Consider the following 19,634-nt stretch of genomic DNA (forward strand, 5'->3'; position numbering starts at 1 on the left):
TTTGAACTTTTTTTTTCCCTGGAAAGGTTCGTTAATTAAGGTTCGAAAAGGCGACTAAACCAAAACGATTCAGATCATGTGATAGAAAAGTTTGTAGCCCTGGAGGATCTCGACAAAAATTTCGTGGAGGATAATTTAATATATTCACCCAGCAGACACTAAAACTTGTGGGATGGCTAATCTTCTATCATTGTGGCATAATCTATATACGCCTGATCGTGTGGTGAGGGGCCGCCCAGGTAATATATGGAATATCCGTCACGCATGCACGACTACAACACCACAACACCAATGTATGAGATTAATCCACTGTGTATTCAATGCTAGGTTCTCAGTATGAGTAGAGGGTTCCTGAATAATACGCGGCGCACAAACCCAACCCAAAAGAGAATCATGCAATCGGGCTGTGATACGAGCAGAGTCCGACTAGCCAGTCCATGGGTGGAAGCACTCGGAAAACAAAGGCATTCATATATTTAGTATCCATTCTTTAGTTATCTACAACTTTTGAAAGAAGACGAAAACAGTTAAATCACCTAAATCTGACTAAAATGAATCCCAAGTGTGCGAATGCTGGATTATAAGAGAGGGAAGAAGGGGAAGAAAGTTGTCATCGCTTCGGCACCGGGAGTCTTCAGGCACGTGATCGGGGCTCTAGCAGAATGAGGATTCAGGCGCTTGGCAAAGGCGGCGAGTTATACGCCGGCGTTCATTGGGCGCACAGGGCTTCAGCGGGTCTGCCATTCCTGTCAGGGAATGTTTGCAACATTTGCTTAAAAGAGGTCACTTGAAGCAAACCTGGAAGATCGCCCGTCGTTTGCGGTGTATTGAAACTTTGGTAATACAGCTTGATGATTGTGACAATTTCTGAACGTCCACCGCTCTTGCCTGAGGTCGAACTGCCACCGAGGGCGCGTAAATTACAGTTTCTGATGCCGCGACGTGCTTTTTGGAAAGAAACAAATCATCTTCGATACGCCGCCAATACCAATACAGCAAGAGTTGCTTTCCCACTCCTCTCGCACTTAGAGCCTCCTCGTGCCGCTGCTCCCTCTCCGCTCTCCCACACGGCCATATGCCATCGATTCACTATCTTCAGATCCTTCACGCTGGCCCTCAGACACCCATTCCCTCCAATCTAACTAGATCTTAGCTGTGCCCCCTGCTTAAACATCCCCCTCTGCTATTTGCTGTGCTCCAGCTTCTTGCCCGCTTCCAACTCAACGCACCCTTGTCTATTGCGAACAGTTCTCTCATCTTTCCCCTCGCCCTAGCTTTTCTTCATCTACCCTTCACAACGTCGCAGAAGATCATCTGCTACCCTATTTTGCTTCTTTACGCTTTCTTGTGCATCACTGGCTGTCGAGTCTTATTACCGTTGTCGACCGCTGGCTTGTGGTCCACCACCATCGTTGCGCTTCGAGCGCATTTACCGACTTGGTACGTCCAACCGGCCTCTGTTCGAAACAACGCCTTCATACAATGTGGATGGAAGTGAGAGATACCTGGAAACTTTCTGGACCCGTCTGAATATGCCTGAGATGTTTGGGGCCCTATAGTTCTGACTGCTTCTTTTTGCCCTTGTTCGTCTCGAAACTGAGGTTGGGCTGCTGAAATTGATCATCAGTCAGAACCCTTCTACAGCCAGATAGCTCTCCACAAATCTCCAAATTCCATCTGCAATATTCGTGGTCTTTTTAGAGACGCTGTGTTCTATACAATCTCATTATTATGAAATCTCACTAACTCATTTTTTTCCTGCCCTGTTTCGCAGTTTCTGAAAAACCCTGTCACCCACCTTCGTGCTCTAATCGGTTGCTGAAATCACCAATCCGACGCCCATAACTCCCTCTCCCTCCATCTTTCCGTTGGATCAACGTACATCGCCTTTTCAATATCTAGATGGACTCCGTTGAGCCAGCGGAGTCGATTACTCCTCAATCAGCGTTCGCCGCTAATGGCGGTGCCAATGGTCGCGACACGGAATATTCAATCGCCGACGATGCCCGTTCGAGTAGCCTGAGCGACCTTGATGATGCTCTAGATAACGACCATCTGGATATTGAATCCCCCAAACTTGAAAAACTTGCGAGTGAAATCGACTCAGAAGCCGAGACGGAACGGATCGAAGAGTCTCCGAGCCACCCTCGAAACCGCACCAACATCGTATTGAATGCGGGTATATTCGAAACGAGCCCCAGCAAGCTAGCGCAATCAACAACGTATGATGAACTTAACGACGATGAGGACGACGAACCAGAAACTTCTCCCAGCAAACCACGAAGGAAAGCCAGTACCAATGGCGTACTGGCTACCGACAATGTTGCTACCACTGATGGACGTGAACTTCTAAATGCTTCTCTCGAGACCATTAACAAAAAAAGGAAACGTCTTGACTTAGAAGGAGATGTAAGCCCCGAATCAGGCGAAGAAGAACCTCTACGGAAGCGTCGTGGCTCCGTTCCTGTCAGCGGAACAGCTTCCAAACCATTGCCAGACTTTCCTCCCACTCCCACAACCGCGGAAGCCCTCCAAAAGACAGGTGAAACCTCCCCTGACGAGAACCCAGTGGCAGAGGAGACACAGAGTCTCGATGCACGTGCGCCAGTGTCGAGGGGTAAACGGGGCAAGAAAGGCAAACGAAAAGGCAGAAATGTTAAACAGGCTTATGACGACGCTGAAGCGGAGAGTATTCCTGCACCGGAAGATGCTGAGCAAGACGCCAATGGCTTGGCTGATGAACAGGTTGCAGAAGAGGATGAACAAGCTGAACCTGTTGATGAGGCTGACGACACAGAGGTCGTTTCCAAGGCCGAAGAAGAACGTAAGTATAACTACTCTAAAAACAAATTTCATTTTTTCTTTGCCACTTCCAAATCCTTACCTCATTGGGGTTTTGTTATTGACAAGGAAAATAGTTATGAAGAAATCCACAGCCATGGACCTTCTAGTTACTCTTGAACGACAATTCGCAACGTTGCGTGATAGGTAAATTGTTGATCTACATCCTCCGGTACATTTACATCGCCTCTAATGCTTCCTGTTTGGCTCCTTATAGGATATATGATGAGAGAATTGCGAACCTCAATAACGAGCTATCACAGCTCACTGAGGAGAACGCTACTCACCCTGAATACCTACGTCAGCTCAGTATAATCGAGAATTATCGAGATGACAAAATCAAATACGAGAGAACACTCTTTAAGTACAAGCTATCCTCGCTATTTAACAAAAGCCAGGCCGAACGCTGCCAAACAAATAGCTCTTACTTTCAACGGGCCCGAGAAGTTCGTGAAAAGTATCTTGATGACGCTTCGAGCCTACATTACCGAATCCAGCAGGATAGATTCCAAAACGCCGAAGCAAGCCCAAACTTCTTCATTTCCTTCCCAACTCGCCGCTCGCAACAAATTGCCCAGCAAGCCGCCTATAACAAGGAGGTGTCTATACTCTCAGGCGTTGCGAAATATGTGGGTTTTCCAGCTGCTCCGGCGATCCTGCCAGCGCGGCAAAATGAGACAGATGAAGATTTGGCGAAGATGGGGGTATGTGCTCTACTATACATCATGGATGATATGGAATATCGAAAGGAGTGCTAAAATAAACTCTCCGCAGATTGACCCTCGTTCGATCAATGCGCCCCACAGTTTTCCCCGCCCATCCCTGCCTCGCAGCACTTTTACGACAACACCATCGACAACGGCTCGGCCAGGCGCAGCAGAGGAATTCCTCGAACACACGCCTTGGGCAAACCCACAACATTCTAGCCATGAGCAATATCTGCAACAGCTTCAGCAGATTAGGATGAACGAAGAGCAACGCAGGGCGGAGAATGTATATGCTACCCCTGCTGCACAACAGCGCGTTGTCGATCTACACGCGCCCAACGGGTCAGCTTCGACGATCCCAGATCATGCATCCGCGCCTAACTCGTCAGCTACAAAGACTCCGCAGGACGTTGAGCAGGATCGGATACGCCAACCACATCATAACAATAACAGGGCGCTCATAGCGGCAAACGAGTCCCCATTCGCTCACCATCCCAAACCAGATGAAGCTGAAAGAATCTCAGGATTTCGGTCCCAATCATCGTCGCCGCTAGACTTGCGGAAACCCAATAATCCACGGCGGCCCCAGTCGAGAACCATCTCTGATCAGCGATCTCCCTCTCACGCTCAGCACCATCGTAATACTCCCTCAGAAGTCGGGCTTCATCAAAGCTCTAGCGCTACCAGAGATAACAATTATAATAATAACAACACCCACACCAACAGTAATAATAATACTTCTAACAATCTCCAATCTTCTCCACCCACCTCAGCGCGCTTGGGACTGTTTGGCGCGCCACCTCCATCCCGACGGGACCCATCTCCGCAACCACCGACTTCGGCTTCTGGCCCCAATCATGAGCTACTCAGCTCCTCATCGTCAGGGGCAACGGCTGCCCGACAACGGTCTACGCCTCTGAACTCCATGCACCAAGCTGCTGGCATCACTGCAGGCGGGTCTGGGAGGAGTCGAATGGGCGCGCGATGATATATATATATCTACGTACATCCGGGAAAAATATTTATACCGATCCTTCATGGTGCACATCCACCGCTCGCACCTCACACCCCCCGTATTTATTTCCCACGTACGCGCTGCTCGCGCCCATGCTGGTGCCTGCCATCTGGTGCAACCATGAAAACTTGATAAACGGCGTTTTGTTTTGTTTTTCTTCACTCTACGAGCGCACGCGGTACGAAACGGTTGGGAATATGCAAGGGTTGTGGTAATGGAATATGGGGGTGGGTGGGGAATGGGCTGTATTTTAATTATCTTCTCTCTGCACGGTTGTTTGATTGTTCCTTTTTGTTCTAACCCGTAATAACTCCATAAGAGGGGGAAGGCCTGTAAGCAATTAGCCCCTTTCTTTTGCTTTTCATTTTTTGCATATCATTGGGGGTTAGCGGACTGTGGGAAGTATTCCAAAGCATTTTTTATTATTCCATTCTGTTATTTTCTAAACCATTTTGGACATAACATAATTACCTGGGTCAAAGAAAAGAACGAGAGTAGGTGTTTTTTAACCTTTTTGACTTTAATTTCAACTACAGTTCAAGATATATATTTGCTTCCTGCCGTTTCTTCTTTTAGCTCATGTAATGATGTATCTATTTGCATTGGGGTTGATACCTGGAACGTTTTACTCTTTTTTCTCTCTCCTCGATAAATATGTAAAGATATCTGTTTCCTGTTGAGCGATTTGTCAAAGGGAGTTTGTTTTATATGATACATATTTATCTTCATTTTTGTCTCCCGTTTTTATGAGCTTTGCCACATGCATTTTCAGTTACCGAGTGATCTGTGTGCCTGATTTGATTGATTGATTGATTGATTGATTGGCTTTGCCCCCAAGTTCCGTCTTTGTCGTAGCCAACTAGCCCTCCGACAAGGTCATATTATATACGACGAAAGTCATCCAACACACGTTCATCGCGGTTGATTTGGAGTACACGATATTTTTCAACTCCCGTCCGAAACCGATCGGGGCAGATTAGTCCGCAATGCGGTATCGGACGAATCAAGACATGGCGCAACGCACTTGGGCAGATACCCACAGCTTTTATCTGGCCAAAAACAGCGTTGGCATTGGCATCCGTTGAAAAATGGACGGATGTCGTCCACTGGTGTGTGTCGGCAATCAGCTTTCGCGAATTCTATCTGCTCCTGCTTCAGGGAGTTCTGCGTAGTTGGGTTCTGATGGATGGCATATTCGTCTCCCATCACGCTCCAGGGGCGGCTATCGGGATCGTATGCGGCGAGGAGGAGGAGGGGAGGAAGATGTCAGAAAGTTCGGGATCCCCATACATCTTTCACCCGATCCTACAGATACCGGGTACCGGGTACGTATATCATTTACATGCGATTCAAGGACATAACTAATGCAAAGTGATGCATTTTATTATTTCATCTCGATTCTTCTCATCATCATAACGATCGTGGGTTCACATAACATTGCCAAAATGGGGTATATATAAAAAAAAGCTATAAAAGAATTGCATGCGCATATATCAGTCCCACCTCTATCCTCTCCCCCTCGGAAGAATTGAAAAGAAAAAAAAAACCTCACATAAACCCAAATTCAAACCTAGTCTCACCACATCTTCCCATTGCTTATCGCATTCACTTTCCTCCTTCGCGCCTCCCAACATGGAGCCCTCCTACCCAAACCACTCGCACCCGGAGGCGTCACAATTCGTATCCACACAATCCTTGCAGACCTGGTACATCCTGCTAGTCTTTGGAAAATAAAACTGGCAAAGGGTATACCCATGAACGGCGTCAACGCAGTCCGGTCGTCGCTCCCTGTCGTTTTGGCAGAAATGGGTTGTGCCGCACTGGTTGTCGAAGGCGCTCGGCCTTTCTTCTTCCTGGCGAGGGAGGAATTGGGCTGTATGTGGTTTTAGAATGGTGAAAACAAACGACCAAGAAAAGAAAGATGAATTTATATATGTATATAGATAGATAGATGGATAGACAGATGTGAGAGTACAATTATATATAACGAGCATATACATGTAACTCTCATGCATCAGATGCCTAGTAGAATTAGGGCAAACATACCTGCTTTCAGAGGGGAAGATAATACTTGAGGCGCCCAGAGCAGCAAGACGAGGAAGAGGGCGAGGAAGCGCTGGCAGAGAGCGAGTTCCATGATGGCGGGCAGTTGCGATCGAAGCGTGATAGGCCTATGATGAGGTTGATCGACACATCGCAGATCGGCGCGTGAAAAGGGCTCAGATTTCAGGCGCTATGCCACTATTCAGATTGAGGAGCTCCCTCCAGTGGAAAGATGGCGAGCAAATGATGATCCTATCGATGTTCCGTGCATTGGTGGGAACACGTTCAACTTGATTAGCTGGGATCTTCATAGCAAGTTATTTTCTGGTGCGTTCCTGGGGAAGTTTTATTTTTTCCCACCATGGCTGGTTAATTGGTTGGTTTTTCGGTTCTTTGGTTTGAGCTACCTACACAGTGTTGGCTTATTATCAATTAAAGAGAGAGAGGTTTTGTTTTCAATTGGTTTTCTCCCAGGCGAAACGTGCGGTGATATGCAACTGGGCTCAACTTGTCCTACGTCCAAAAAGGCCGTTTGCTGAGTCAAGGTCCAATGCGGGGTGAAGTGTGAAAGGGAAAGGAGTCTTTCTTATAACCGGGCGCTTGGTGAAATCTGCTCGATTGGCTTCCCGGCTTGTGCGTGAGTGAAGCAAGGGCGAGCAGCCTCCCAAGCCGTCGTTGAGTTAGTTGTTTGCGTCAATTCGGCTGAATGCCACAGGTTGTTGCTAGACTCGACTCAATTGGCTCTGTCGCGACTTGTAAGACGAGCCACGGCCAGGCTAACAAAGGTGTTCCTTAGTGGGATGCGAAGGGAGGAAATGCACAGATTTACCACTTCGTGACGGATTCAATCCGGTCTGTCTCCATGCACCATGCGTATTCAGTTTTCTTAAGGATCGTCAGATAAGCCTGGACCGTTGAACCCTCCAAAGCATTTTTTGTTCCATGCATTCGTTCCCTTGCAATATAGCGACCCACCCGCCCCCCAGCGGAATAGTTCAACCCGGAAAGAAAGAATGCGTGAGTGGTGGAAAAATATTCCTACACTGGCAACATGCAGGTCAAGCTGTCGATAGAGAAGGAGCGTCTGTTTATTCTAGAAAGGCGGTTATTGAAAATCCCTTCTGACCACATCATAGATGCATCTGTGGATACTCCCGTACGCCAGGAAGAAGCATTTGTATGTCACACCGGAAAACTTTCAACCCCCAATGGCCCTATTTTGACGAGCTCTGGCTTCTAGCCGTCTAGGAGCTCAAAGGCGTAATTTACTGGGTTAATGAAGCATTTTACATGAGGCCTCGTGAGTCGTGGGAGACGCACAAAGGAATATCGTGTTCAATATTTCCCAAACCAGGTTGAAACCCAGGCTTCATCGATAGATGGAGACCCTCCCTATTTCCGTTGGCAAATAGTGAGTGTGACATGCATGAGACTGATGAATATTGGCTGATCTGGGAAGAGATAAAGGCTTCCTTTGATAAACTTCCGCCCGTTTTGAGAGTCATTCAAAGTCTCCATGGTCATGGTCGCAACTCAATTTGTCATCCACCTGAACCATATTGACGAACCAGTTTTGCTGGGTTAAGAACATTTTCCTTGTTTGTGTTATCAAAATGCGCGTGATGGTTTCTTGATGCTGACGGTGAACTGCATCGTCGAACGCACCCTGGCTGAGTCCCCATTCATTGGGGTGCTTTGCTTCAACCATTCCGTATGTGCATGACCAGAACTGTTATGACAGCTTCGTTAGTCCTCCGGACTCCGGCATATGTGTGACTGAACGTCCGTGAGCGTCATCCTACTGGACTTATTTCCCTGACACTTTCCTCAAGTGCAAAACATTAGTTTCGCACGGTTCTGATCCGACAGAAGGAAGACCCTATGATCATGATCAAACCATGAGAGATATAGTTAGACAATGGGAGGAGAAGCAACTGCTCAATTCTCACGACCAAGAAAATCCAAGCTAAATATTTAGCTTTCCTCCTTTCAATTGGGGTTTAATCTCTCCAAGCGCATCGCATCTTTCAATCTCGCAACATCGCTCAACACCTCGCATGCAGGATGTCCGATTGACCCCTCGTTGCTTGGTATTTGAGTTGTCAGGGAAAGCATCTTAGCGTCGCAGCACCTTCCTGATCCTCCAACGCCTGAATAGATATATTGGCGGCATTCTTAGAAGATGGATCCGTCATATGTGGTGTTTCGGACATTTATGAAGTGACATGTATATCCGCAATCTTATGTATTTCCTACATCAATTGCAGATACCCCTGACCTTCTCCTGGTAATGTGAACCAGCCCTCCTGCTTTGATCCCATTTTGCCCGTTGAAGACAAAGACATACCAATTTCAGCCCACGACACAATATCTTCAGCTTCACAGGACAGCCTAGCTCTAGCAGCAGCCCGGAAGGTCAGATCTTCACCGGAGCAATGCAATATACCTGGTGGCTTCAGAACAGCGGGACGGGAGCAATCATGGCAAAATCGAGCAATCCCTATATTCCTCCTACCATATTCCGGAATTACCACTGGGTCCTTAGTTCACTAAATATCTATATGAGGGTTTGATATCGCTCATTGAGTGAGGATGGAGGATATCCGTCGTCAGCGGCGAAGTCGTCGTCGTCGTCGTCGTCGTCGTCGTGGAACTCCACCATGACAAATTGCAGACGGAGGTCATAGACAGGTTCAGGGTTATGGGTGATGAGAAGGAATCTCATGATTGTGTTAGCAAATGACGAGGAGTTTGGTGGGCGGCGGGACATTTTACGTTCTTGGTCTATTACTTATTTCGTCAGTGTACATCAAGACCACTTAGTCAGTGACGTGTTCAGCATCTCCAAACCCTCACTACGGACCGTCTAGAGGCTGATATGGAGCCATAGGAATAGACCTTCTCCACGTCGTTCCTGTGGTATTTGTCGTTGATGAATATGGACTGGTCCTCTCGAGCTAGGTCGTTCGAACCAAAGTAATCAACGCTGGTAAAACCATTTGTTGCCAGATTGCTACTCTCCGGGCCATCGGTGCTGCAACCGGTGGTGACGGCACCGTCTCTAAATGTCGAATCTCTGTGCTGGCTCTCAAGCCACAATTCGCGTTACTGTCGACTGACTTCTCGTGACATTAAAGTCGCTGGAGGAATCAATATTAGACCCCATAGTAGCATCCGAAGAATAGCAGTCCCGTCTCTATTTTCGAAGGGATAGAAGGGTGTCTAGCCTTCCGTGTGGCTCGCAAAACCCCGTTAAAGTGATCAGACCCTGGTCTCCTCTTTCTTGCCTGGGAGTCAGCTGCAATCGTGGTTTCGGAGCCAAGTTTGCATCTTCAACCCACATAGGCCCACCGTTTATGTTGTCTATGGGAATAATTCGACTATAATCTCTTCAATTTCAAACTCATCAATGGCTGGTCACTGGGCATCCTCATCTTCGCCATTAGCCCCCAGCAACCAGGGGAACATCATGGGTCCAATAGCTTTCGCCTTGTCGGAATGAATTTTGAAGATGATGGTCATGATTACGAACCTGTCAAACAAGGCGATGAGCCTAGAGCCAGAGATGTAGGACAAGGAGCACATCAGCCGACACCCGTAACCACTGTCTCTCGTCGGCGTATGTCCTGGTGCACCACTCCTGTTCCGCACAGAGGAGTCAGTAGATGTCGTCCTTATCACTACTGAATATCTCAGGGGAATATCGCCTAAACCCGTTCATCTCCTCCCATTCATCGGACAAGATATTGGTGTATTGTAAATGTTGAGAGCCTGCGAATTGGCCTCAGAGGAAAGAGATCATTTACATTACGGTAGCCATCTTGTGTAGAAGCATCAGCCACTATGCTTTCATACTTCACGATACAGGATCTTCAGTCACCCCCAGTATGATAGGACCAAGTTTTCATACTTGATCCGATAGTCGTAGATTTCACACTGCCATTCCAGGAATCCTGTGAATTTTGAATCGTCGAATGTCTTCATGAATTCATGAGGGTTCAAGCAGAAGCAGGGTTCCTCTGGGGTAGGTCTTTCCATTGTGACACTCAAAGTGGGGTGTACCAATTGTGGCTTCCATTTGTCGCCTGTTGGCATATATGTACTGCGCATGCGTATTCCTTTCGTACGTGTGCTGTACATCCCATCTTGCTGTCATGGTCTACAAAATAGCCAGGTTAATTACATCGTCGACATAAGATTACTGGCTCGCCAACTGTCAGATTGGTATGGCCTGCTGAGAGCACAGCGTTTTGTTTTGAATCTCATTTCTATCCTTTGTTGAGGTTACATTTTACAGAACGGTTTCGCGCCGACTCCATTCAGCTGCTTGCCCACATCTATCTCCGGTTTCTGGGCGCTCTCATGCCCAGTTACTCTCATGGGAATGACGAAAGACTGATACAATCTGAAGACTGAGATCAATCCCATAAATATTGGGTTATCGAGAATCTATATTCCATCTGAACTATGACGGCAAGCTGTGTTCTGAGAGTTGTACATATTTGTCTTGGCCCATTCCTCCATCCCAAACCTAACACTTTCTTTGCCTTTCCCAGTTTCACAACGATTTAAGCACCTGAAATGGCGATGATATGGTTTGATGAGCCGAATCTGCTCGCTGGAAAATCCAGGCTTCCTGCAGGCTCATTCAAACTGGCACATGTGATGAAGGCTATGTGCCACAGTTTTATGGCTCTCTCTGGACCGAGTCACTCTTACCCCTCATCGGGATGAGTTTCAGTGTGACAGCAACCTTCCAGGTGCCGTTCTGGAATACTTCCTCCGCCTCTTGTTGATGAACTGCATCGGTGACAGAAAGAGCGAATGGCCAAGGCAGTCAATGGCGTAGGTTAGATTCATTCATCGTTGATTGAGTACCATGGCTCCTACTCTGCGATCATTCTGCTTGACATGGCGACCTGGTGAGAGTTGGATGGATAAGATTTTGGTAGTTGCAATCACCTATTCTGACAGAAAAGGCATTTGCATTAGAGACAGGGAAAGTGCTTGACCTGAGGCCCCAACCGGAATGGTTGACCTGTTGGTGCGTGGACTTTAAACATATACACACAGTGCGAGAGAGAGAAAGAGAGAGAAAGAGAATGTCTCTCTCTCAGCTTCATGACTTTGGGAAAGCCAAACGTCTCCTTCCATGGCAAAAAGTGGTGATTTTCAGTGTTGAAAACATTGTCAACAATCCCCCTTCCGAGAGTTCACGTCCGAGCAATACTCGCCAGTTGTTTCAAACTTGCTTCTAGAACTGGCACTTGAATGATGAAATTATTTTGTGATGGCTCACACAAACTTATTCCGTGGCTAATTTTGGACATGCCAAACTGGAAAATGGATGCACATTGATCTTTCGAGACTTTGAGAAGGACAACCTAGGAAAAATTTGATTGTTCAATGTGCGGCTCCAGGATTGAAACGGTGTTAGGGGCTGAGGCCGATATTTGGTAGGCCCCTAAGTGATTGTGAATAAAACCCGGGAGAATGCAACAATTAGTGACATTGAGAAAGTGATTGTCAAGCTAAGTTACATACCGACGCCGAGCTGAGTGTTCTCGTAGCGAGGAAGATCCCCGATATCGCACGCCAGCTGATTCGAACTACCCACTCATGAGCTGTTTCCACCTTATGAACCCATAATATGAGTCAAAAGAATGGCTATCCCATTTTCTTTGTCTCAGAGGCATGTTTTCAACCCAGGGATTTGAATTCCAAACCAAGCCCTTCATTTTAGTCTCAGGAATTATCGGGTTTGAACCTTCAGTTATTACGACGAAGATATCATTCACAATCAAGCATCTTCCGTCTCATCCTTAAAGTATGAGGCGCCAATAACCCTTCTCCTACAAGCAGAATCTTGAACAGAAACTGTTTTTATCTCTTTGCTGAATTGTGACGAATGTCATACCTTACTTCGCGCTGCTACTATACTTCATACACCCTCGTCTTGGAGCATATTAATCCAGCACGATGTCCAGGCTTCAAGCGACGGCGAATCCGCACAGCATTTAAAACTTGGCCGTGCGATACTATGGCTTAAGTATAGCTATGTGGGTGGAAGTTTTTTCTTCCACTCAATATGGCCGTATGTGCATGTTTTTAATGTGCAGTTGATGAATAGCACCTGTTCAACCCTAGGGTTGGTTTGGAAGGGTACATTTGTGAAATTGAATAGCTGTGCCTCATACACTAGCTAATACTTTATTTAGACACGGTGTAAATGGGCTGATGTATAACTATTGCCCAAACAACTTATCTCATCAGGCTACCTACACTGTGGTTAACAAGTTCCGCTATGTTATCTGATCCCATCTCAGGCTAACAGGATAGCTCCTCCTACTTTCTCAATCCATAACCTCCTCGCATCTCGTCGTCGCACAATTGCTCTCCACACAAGATTTGCAGCGGTTCAATTCCACCGTTGGATACTTCCCATTTTTCTGCACGCACATGGCGTATCCTGTATCCCAGGAGACACACCACGACTCTGCTAGCGAAGTCGGACAGAACACTCTGTAGTTGCAGTCACGCCTGGAGAGCTGATGATCTGTCATATCTGTTCAACTAGGGTTTCAAGTGAATGGCATACGGGGCATTCATTTCTCACATACCTACAATATTGAGAGGGGATGAGAGAACGAGTTCTACAGCAGTGTGGATGCTGACAAACGCGGTAACGAGAAGCGCATGGAACGAAAATTTCATGATGAATGGGCGGTTTTTGAGTTGCCAGCCGGAATGGCTCAGGGTTGGTTGAAGAAATGAAGACCCGCGTAGGAAACTAGGCTTAGTTGTGTCATTATTATATTGCTATATGGCTGGTTCAAAGGGCTTTGATCATACCTGTGAGCGTCTTTTAACTAAGATATAGATGGCAACACAGATGGACTCAAAACAATCTTTTGAGGGAGCAGCTAGCCTGACATTTATACTCATTTCACCGTTGGCTTGTTTGATGGGATATTTTGATATCGCCTAGAGCAGAAAACCATGTCTCATACCCCTCACAATACCTCGTAAAGTTTGAGCGGTTAGCTCACAACCCGTTCCCTTTACGCAAGGTTATCGCTAAATAGCTGGGATAATCACCATCCATATTGTGTATTGTACACACATAGACAAACTTACGCAGCATGCAATCCTTGATGGTGTGTATGCAAGGAGCCGGAGTAAACTTCATAGGTAGTACTGAATAGATACCTTGGAGGGATATCCGTGCCTCTCTTCCTGAAATCAAGGCCATGGTTAACAACGCATAAATATTTTGGAATGGCGAACTGGAATGCCTGCGTCAACCCGGGAAAGACTGACGTTCTCCCTTTTGAAAGCCGCAATCCAGCGTTCGTGTCCTGTTACATTGCCATACCAAACAAGCCGGATAGGAAGGCATAACAGCTCTGGCCTCTGGGTACGGAATATAGCGGCAATAACTTTTTCCGGGCAACGAGATTGAAACTTGAGAAGTGAAGGTGAGAACACAAACAACTGGGGAACGTGAGTTAATAAACTGTCCAGAAGCCACACCCGAAGAACAAATAGACAAGTAGAGTATGTATATATTTGCTTCCACAGAGGTGTAGGGTAACAAAATGGTACATTTATATCCATGAAAATATTAAAACTTTGAAATCAGGTGAAGATAGCGTATTTGTACATAAATGGTAGAACATGGTTGCGGAACTTAGGAAGAGGAGATTCGAGCGGAGACTGTACGTAGATGCCTGCAAAACTTCGATTGAAAAGGTAATTAGCGGACCGTGATAAAATAACCCGGTTTCGGTGGAGCTGTGGAAGAAGATTATCTCCCATATTTGTCCAAACGAGCGCCCATAGTATCCATTCCCACTTTCATTCTGCACTCTGACCCCTTCTCTGTCCATTGACCCAAGAGTGAGAACTTCATTAAACTCCATATTTAATATTTCCCAACCAATCAGAGAACCTACTTAACGCCAGGCGATTGAAAATGAATATCATGGTGAGTAGGAACATCGTAAACTCTCGGTAGGTGCGATAAGTGGCTCCACTGTGGCATAGCTCGACGACGGGATGGCCATTATAGTATTATTCGCAGGTGTTTTTTAGAGTTCTTTCGTAGCCTGTGACGGGCCTGTGTCGCCCGGTTTTTTATCAGGAAGCTTCACGTCCGAGAAATCATCTTGCCCAACAGCATTTATAGTGAAAGCGTCTGTACGAAAATCGCGATTAGATCAAGCCAAGACCGTCCGCGGGGAGACCGAATGAGGGGAAACACTCACAAACGCCTATACAGAAGCCGAACAATGCGAGCCCAGTAGCAGCATTTTTGATCAGATACGGTCGACGGGCACGAATTAGGGCAGCGCCCGCTCTGTAGTCTTTATCGTAGTATGAGGATTTGAAGCTGTTTAAGGAAGCAAGTGTCAGTTGATTATGGCTTGGTTCAATCGAAGTTTTCGGCATAAACTTGGGGATCGTGTAAACTTACATCGTCATGATAGAGAGAATTGTGTATTCAGGTTCTTATTGAATTCGCTTACCGAAGGAAGGTGGAATGGTAAAATACCGATATCTATGGTTGTCTTTCATCCATTTGAATTTTCATGACATCAATCTGTAAGGGACTCTCCGCTCTCAAAGCAACGGAGGAGGAAACCTTGGCATCACGTGATAATCCCTTTGTCCGCGCTCATTCACGCAAACAGGAGCTGGGCTGGTTTGGTATGAAGAGAAAATTAGTGATAGCAAGTATTTCGTGAAGCGTAGCTCACTTATTTGTTTATGTATCTTCACTCGTCTGATCGCATGCCATCAACCAGCGGAGTGCGAACGCTTGCTGCCGGTGGTTATCAATCCGGATCAGGTTAGCGCTATCACCTTCAAGCTACGTCTACGCTCCAGACTTCCGCAAACTTGCTCCTATCCAAAACAACCAGCTCAATCAACACGCATTGCTCATCCACCACCATCAGCTCAACGATTAATAAAACTCCCTAGCTTGCTTTTACTTTATTTTTTCCATGTAGCATACTTTTTTCCATTCCAGCTTTTGCCCATTGCAGGTGGTGAATAACCTTCCTTCTTCCCCTGTATTCCGTTGCCATCAAATTTCTCCTGGTCGTATGACGATTCACGTCCACTTCCCCTGCCGCCCACGAACGCTGCGTATCGACACTCGCGATTTTGTCCTCCAGCTAAAGTAATGAAATTAGACATCTCCACTCAGAAGTAGTATACGAAACGCTATTGGATTTAACCGTCGTGGTCTTGCGACCCGGTCGGATTAGAGTCACCATGGCTTTGCCTTTCGACAATCTCGCGGAGCAGATGTCCCAGCTGGATACTGCTAGAAATGTTGTGCTTGGTGATGCTGCTTTGTATCCACAGATCGTTCAGGGCATACTCCCAATAATAGGCGCCAAGGCACGGATAGAACTACGACGATGGGGCGCCGACTTCCTAGCAGAAACCTTTGCCAGTCCCGCGCTGGCCCAACAACCGAAGCAGAAGCTGAGTACACAGGTGGTGCAGACATTGTGGGAATTATTGGAAAATCCAGAAGAGGATGCCAGTGTCGTAAAGGGAGTTATTCAAACTGCTGCTAGTATTTACCCATTGGTGTTTAGAACTATGTATGTCGAACCCCGGCACCCCAATCCCTTAAATCCCTAATCTGCTAGAATTGCGGATATCGGAATAGCTGTGGGAAAGAGTCGATGGGCGATCCTCCCTCTCAAAGGCAGTAATTCTTCATCAGCATGGGTAGCATGGTTCTGATTTAATGCGGTTTTCTACTAGCATTGATAACTCCAACGAATCTGCATTGTGGGAAAAAATGACAGCCATCAAGCAGAATATTTTAAAGCGATGGGACACTGCTTCCAATAACATCAAGGCTTGCTGTATCAAATTTGTCCAGAAGGTGGTGCAGGTCCAAACTACTGGCGTCATATCTGATCCAAGGGTATGTATGGCATCCTAAAAAAATTTTATCATCTAGAAATACTGAGCACAGCTACAGCGTCCTGAGCAAAATGAAACCTCCTTGTCAATTGTGCCGAGAAATCATCCACTTATACCACTACCAAATCTCGAAGCAGAAGCTTCTGGCTTGCTAGATAGGCTACTCAACGTGTTCAATGAAAATTCGAGGTGTGTATCCGAGTCCGTTTGTACTGGTAGTAAAACAAGACAACCACCGATTAACAGTTATAGTGATCCTATCTTGGTCAACGCAACGTTAAATTGTCTCCCGGTCATGATACGCACCCGACAGTCCATTTCAAGTAAGATTGTAAATGCGATTCTTAATTTCAACCCGCTTAAACAAGCAAATGCGCCAATGACTCCTACAATTCGAGTAAATATCAAGTCCATGGAACGGACCACGAGGGCACTGCTCATCAATTTAATGAAGAGGTACGGAGCCAGGCAGTGTAAGGCAGTAACTGGTTTCTGATCGGTGCTTTTAGGAACCCAAATCATCCTTTGGCAAGCCGCATTCAGCAATATTTGGAACGATTAGCGCAGTCGCGGAATGATATATTCGAAGAAGCATCGAAAAAACGGGCGCTGCCAACCGAACCGACTGATCTCGTAGATAGCGCAAAGCGTGCAAGACTTGGCGTTGATACTCCCCCTCAATTGAAAATCCCTCCCATGCCCCCTGGCCCCAATTCTTTTGCTCAGCTCTTCACATTGACCGATGAAGCGGGTTTGACATCCTTTGATGTCAAACAGCTTCCCGCAGACCTAATTGTCAAAATCACCGTTCCTGTGCTTAGTCGAGTTGATCCTGAGGCATTAGATCAAGCTATTGGCGTATGTATCCTCGAGTTGTATTTCACTTGCAAAGGAAAAGAAACCTAGACTCACCTGCTCAATATCTAGGCTGTTCGGTCTCGTTACCTCACATTATCCAAGAAACAAGTCTTCGAACAACAATCCTCACAGCATACCGCTCCAATATCAGCAGCCGGCATAGAAGAGGATGATGACTACGAACCAGAATATCAGCCAATGGACATCCCAACTGGGACTCATGTGCCAACGGGATCGTCCATTGCCGGAAATGAACAATTTCAACCAGATCTCGTTGCCCTCGGCCCTTTTGTCCTACCTCAGCCACCGCCATTAACAGAGGAAGAAGCCGCCGAAATTGGAAAGGGTGCAATTGAAAGAGTTTTTAACATGATTTCCGCCTTAGAGCAACCATCAAAGTCAACCAAAGGTTCCCAGAAGCCAGGTTTTGGGAGGCTAGCAGCCAGCTCTTTTGATAGGGATTCTTGGTTGGTCTTGCTCACTCGATTGGCAACTCGAGCCTCGGCCGGCTTGGAGGTGGATGAAACAGATGAGAATTTTAAAGCTGAAGACGGCCGCCAGTTGTTATTGAACCAACGCATCAGCATGGCAAACGGCATCAGGGAGATGTTATATCGATATGTCCTTGAAGATTTTCGTGTTCGAATCAATGCCGCTATTTCCTGGATGAACGAAGAGTGGTACAATGACCAAATACAACTGAAATATGCCGCCACAGAGGATAATGGCGAACATGGTAACATGTCCTCGAAACACTATGAGAAATGGGTTATGAGGCTACTGGAAGGCATCTTGCCTTATTTGGACAGCAAGGACAAAGTGTTGATTAGGTTTCTAAGTGAGATACCGGAACTCAGCCCGAAGCTCGTGCAAAAGACAAAGAGTTTGGCAAATGATCCTGAACGTGTTGCCCTATGTGTTCAAGCCCTTCAGTAAGTCTTAGTAGCAGGCCCACATGGCAGGTATCTTTGCAATATATGAATCGTTCAATACTAATTAAAATGTAGCTATCTTGTCCTCGTGCGGCCTCCAGCAAGGGAACTTTGCCTAGATGCTCTCCAAGACCTCTATACAAAAGGTAAAGAAGACCCTCATCCCTGTACCATGACATATCTAACCACCATGGCCGAATTGTATAGTGGACGAAGCGGGGCCTCTCGTTTCAAAAATCCTCCTCAAATGGCGACCACATGCCATTCCAAATCAAGAGAACTCTACCTCAAAACCTAACCCTATATCAACAACACAAATTCCACGAACAGCCTCGCCATCGACGGACCAAGGCCAAGGCGCAAACTTCAATCCCAGAGCTGTGTCCGGTGACAATGCGTCGAATGGTGTAAAATCAGAACCAGGTGCTGCTGGCATTGTCGACGCCCAAAACCAGGACATTAAGCGCGAGCCTGAATCGATTCCTGGCTCAACATTGAGCGGCACACCGCAGCAGGAAATGAAGGGGACGGATAATACGGCTGATTCGTCATCCACAACTACTACTGTGCCTGGTTGAGGCACCGTGGTGACCAGATGATGTGATGTAATTTCGGCTAGATCACCCGCTGTTTTCGTGTCCTAATGTTTAGGTTATTACCCTGCTATATTACTCACCCCTTCTTCTCTTCTACACCTTGTTTTTCGTGAAGCGGTCAGTTGTGTGTATTAAAACTTAGACGAGACATATACAAAGAGAAACACATGCAGATGTGCAAGAGTAGAGTTTTTAATAACTGGAAGCGGAATGAGCACAGAATCGTGACTATAGGGCAGAGATTTGTCCATGTCAAGTATGGAATTATATTAGTCGGATTTTTCTTAGGCTTGGATTGTGCTACATTATTTTTAATGAAGCCCTTCGTTCCTTTTTCTTAATACACAAATGATAAACAGCAGGTGGACATGTGTCATTTGTATTTCGGTGATAAGTTTGAGCTTATACATCTAGGATAAGGTGTAGTTATCGTTAGGGGCTTGAAATACAGTAGGACGTAAACTCTAGGAGAAAAGATGCTGAAAGCATCATTATTAAAGGAAAATAAAAACAGGAAGGTAATGGCTAGCAAATGAGGTTTAAATCAGAAATAAGTAGGTAAAGGCATGAGATGGAGCTGTAATGTGATTTCCTGAACTCCGTGAGGCAGACGAAGCGAAACTCTGGAAGGCAATTAAGAGGAAGTGTTGAAAGACAAAGAAAAAAGGAATAAAAAGAGCATTGAGCATTC

General features: G+C 46.3%; 6 protein-coding genes across 6 annotated transcripts; 2 read left to right on the forward strand and 4 right to left on the reverse strand.

Annotated features, from left to right (window-relative positions):
• Positions 1–1,902: 1,902 nt before the first annotated feature.
• Positions 1,903–4,536, forward strand: HCBG_01794 (uncharacterized protein; the record flags this gene model as incomplete). The annotated part of the gene is made up of 5 exons (XM_045428843.1): positions 1,903–2,824; positions 2,919–2,988; positions 3,059–3,545; positions 3,616–4,186; positions 4,322–4,536. 5 exons carry the CDS (start codon positions 1,903–1,905, stop codon positions 4,534–4,536), a joined length of 2,265 nt encoding a protein of 754 aa, XP_045290629.1.
• Positions 4,537–6,206: 1,670 nt separating this feature from the next.
• Positions 6,207–6,700, reverse strand: HCBG_01795 (uncharacterized protein; the record flags this gene model as incomplete). Its single annotated transcript, XM_045428844.1, has 2 exons — positions 6,207–6,436; positions 6,610–6,700. The coding sequence occupies 2 exons, from the start codon at positions 6,698–6,700 to the stop codon at positions 6,207–6,209; spliced, it is 321 nt and encodes a 106-aa protein (XP_045290630.1).
• A 2,463-nt stretch (positions 6,701–9,163) lies between these two features.
• HCBG_01796 (uncharacterized protein) lies at positions 9,164–10,590 on the reverse strand (the record flags this gene model as incomplete). Its single annotated transcript, XM_045428845.1, has 4 exons — positions 9,164–9,326; positions 9,470–9,682; positions 10,028–10,246; positions 10,517–10,590. The coding sequence occupies 4 exons, from the start codon at positions 10,588–10,590 to the stop codon at positions 9,164–9,166; spliced, it is 669 nt and encodes a 222-aa protein (XP_045290631.1).
• Positions 10,591–12,959: 2,369 nt separating this feature from the next.
• On the reverse strand, positions 12,960–13,858 carry HCBG_01797 (uncharacterized protein; the record flags this gene model as incomplete). The annotated part of the gene is made up of 4 exons (XM_045428846.1): positions 12,960–13,171; positions 13,227–13,425; positions 13,459–13,514; positions 13,744–13,858. 4 exons carry the CDS (start codon positions 13,856–13,858, stop codon positions 12,960–12,962), a joined length of 582 nt encoding a protein of 193 aa, XP_045290632.1.
• A 408-nt stretch (positions 13,859–14,266) lies between these two features.
• Positions 14,267–15,134, reverse strand: HCBG_01798 (uncharacterized protein; the record flags this gene model as incomplete). Its single annotated transcript, XM_045428847.1, has 3 exons — positions 14,267–14,803; positions 14,874–14,998; positions 15,083–15,134. 3 exons carry the CDS (start codon positions 15,088–15,090, stop codon positions 14,697–14,699), a joined length of 240 nt encoding a protein of 79 aa, XP_045290633.1.
• Positions 15,135–15,888: 754 nt separating this feature from the next.
• Positions 15,889–19,163, forward strand: HCBG_01799 (RNA-processing protein PTA1; the record flags this gene model as incomplete). Its single annotated transcript, XM_045428848.1, has 8 exons — positions 15,889–16,226; positions 16,393–16,558; positions 16,616–16,746; positions 16,810–17,013; positions 17,067–17,394; positions 17,485–18,347; positions 18,423–18,493; positions 18,555–19,163. 8 exons carry the CDS (start codon positions 15,889–15,891, stop codon positions 18,923–18,925), a joined length of 2,472 nt encoding a protein of 823 aa, XP_045290634.1.
• Between the last annotated feature and the right edge of the window lie 471 nt (positions 19,164–19,634).

Source organism: Histoplasma capsulatum (genome assembly GCF_000150115.1).
Source record: "Histoplasma capsulatum G186AR genomic scaffold supercont2.2, whole genome shotgun sequence".
Taxonomy (NCBI): domain Eukaryota; kingdom Fungi; phylum Ascomycota; class Eurotiomycetes; order Onygenales; family Ajellomycetaceae; genus Histoplasma; species Histoplasma capsulatum.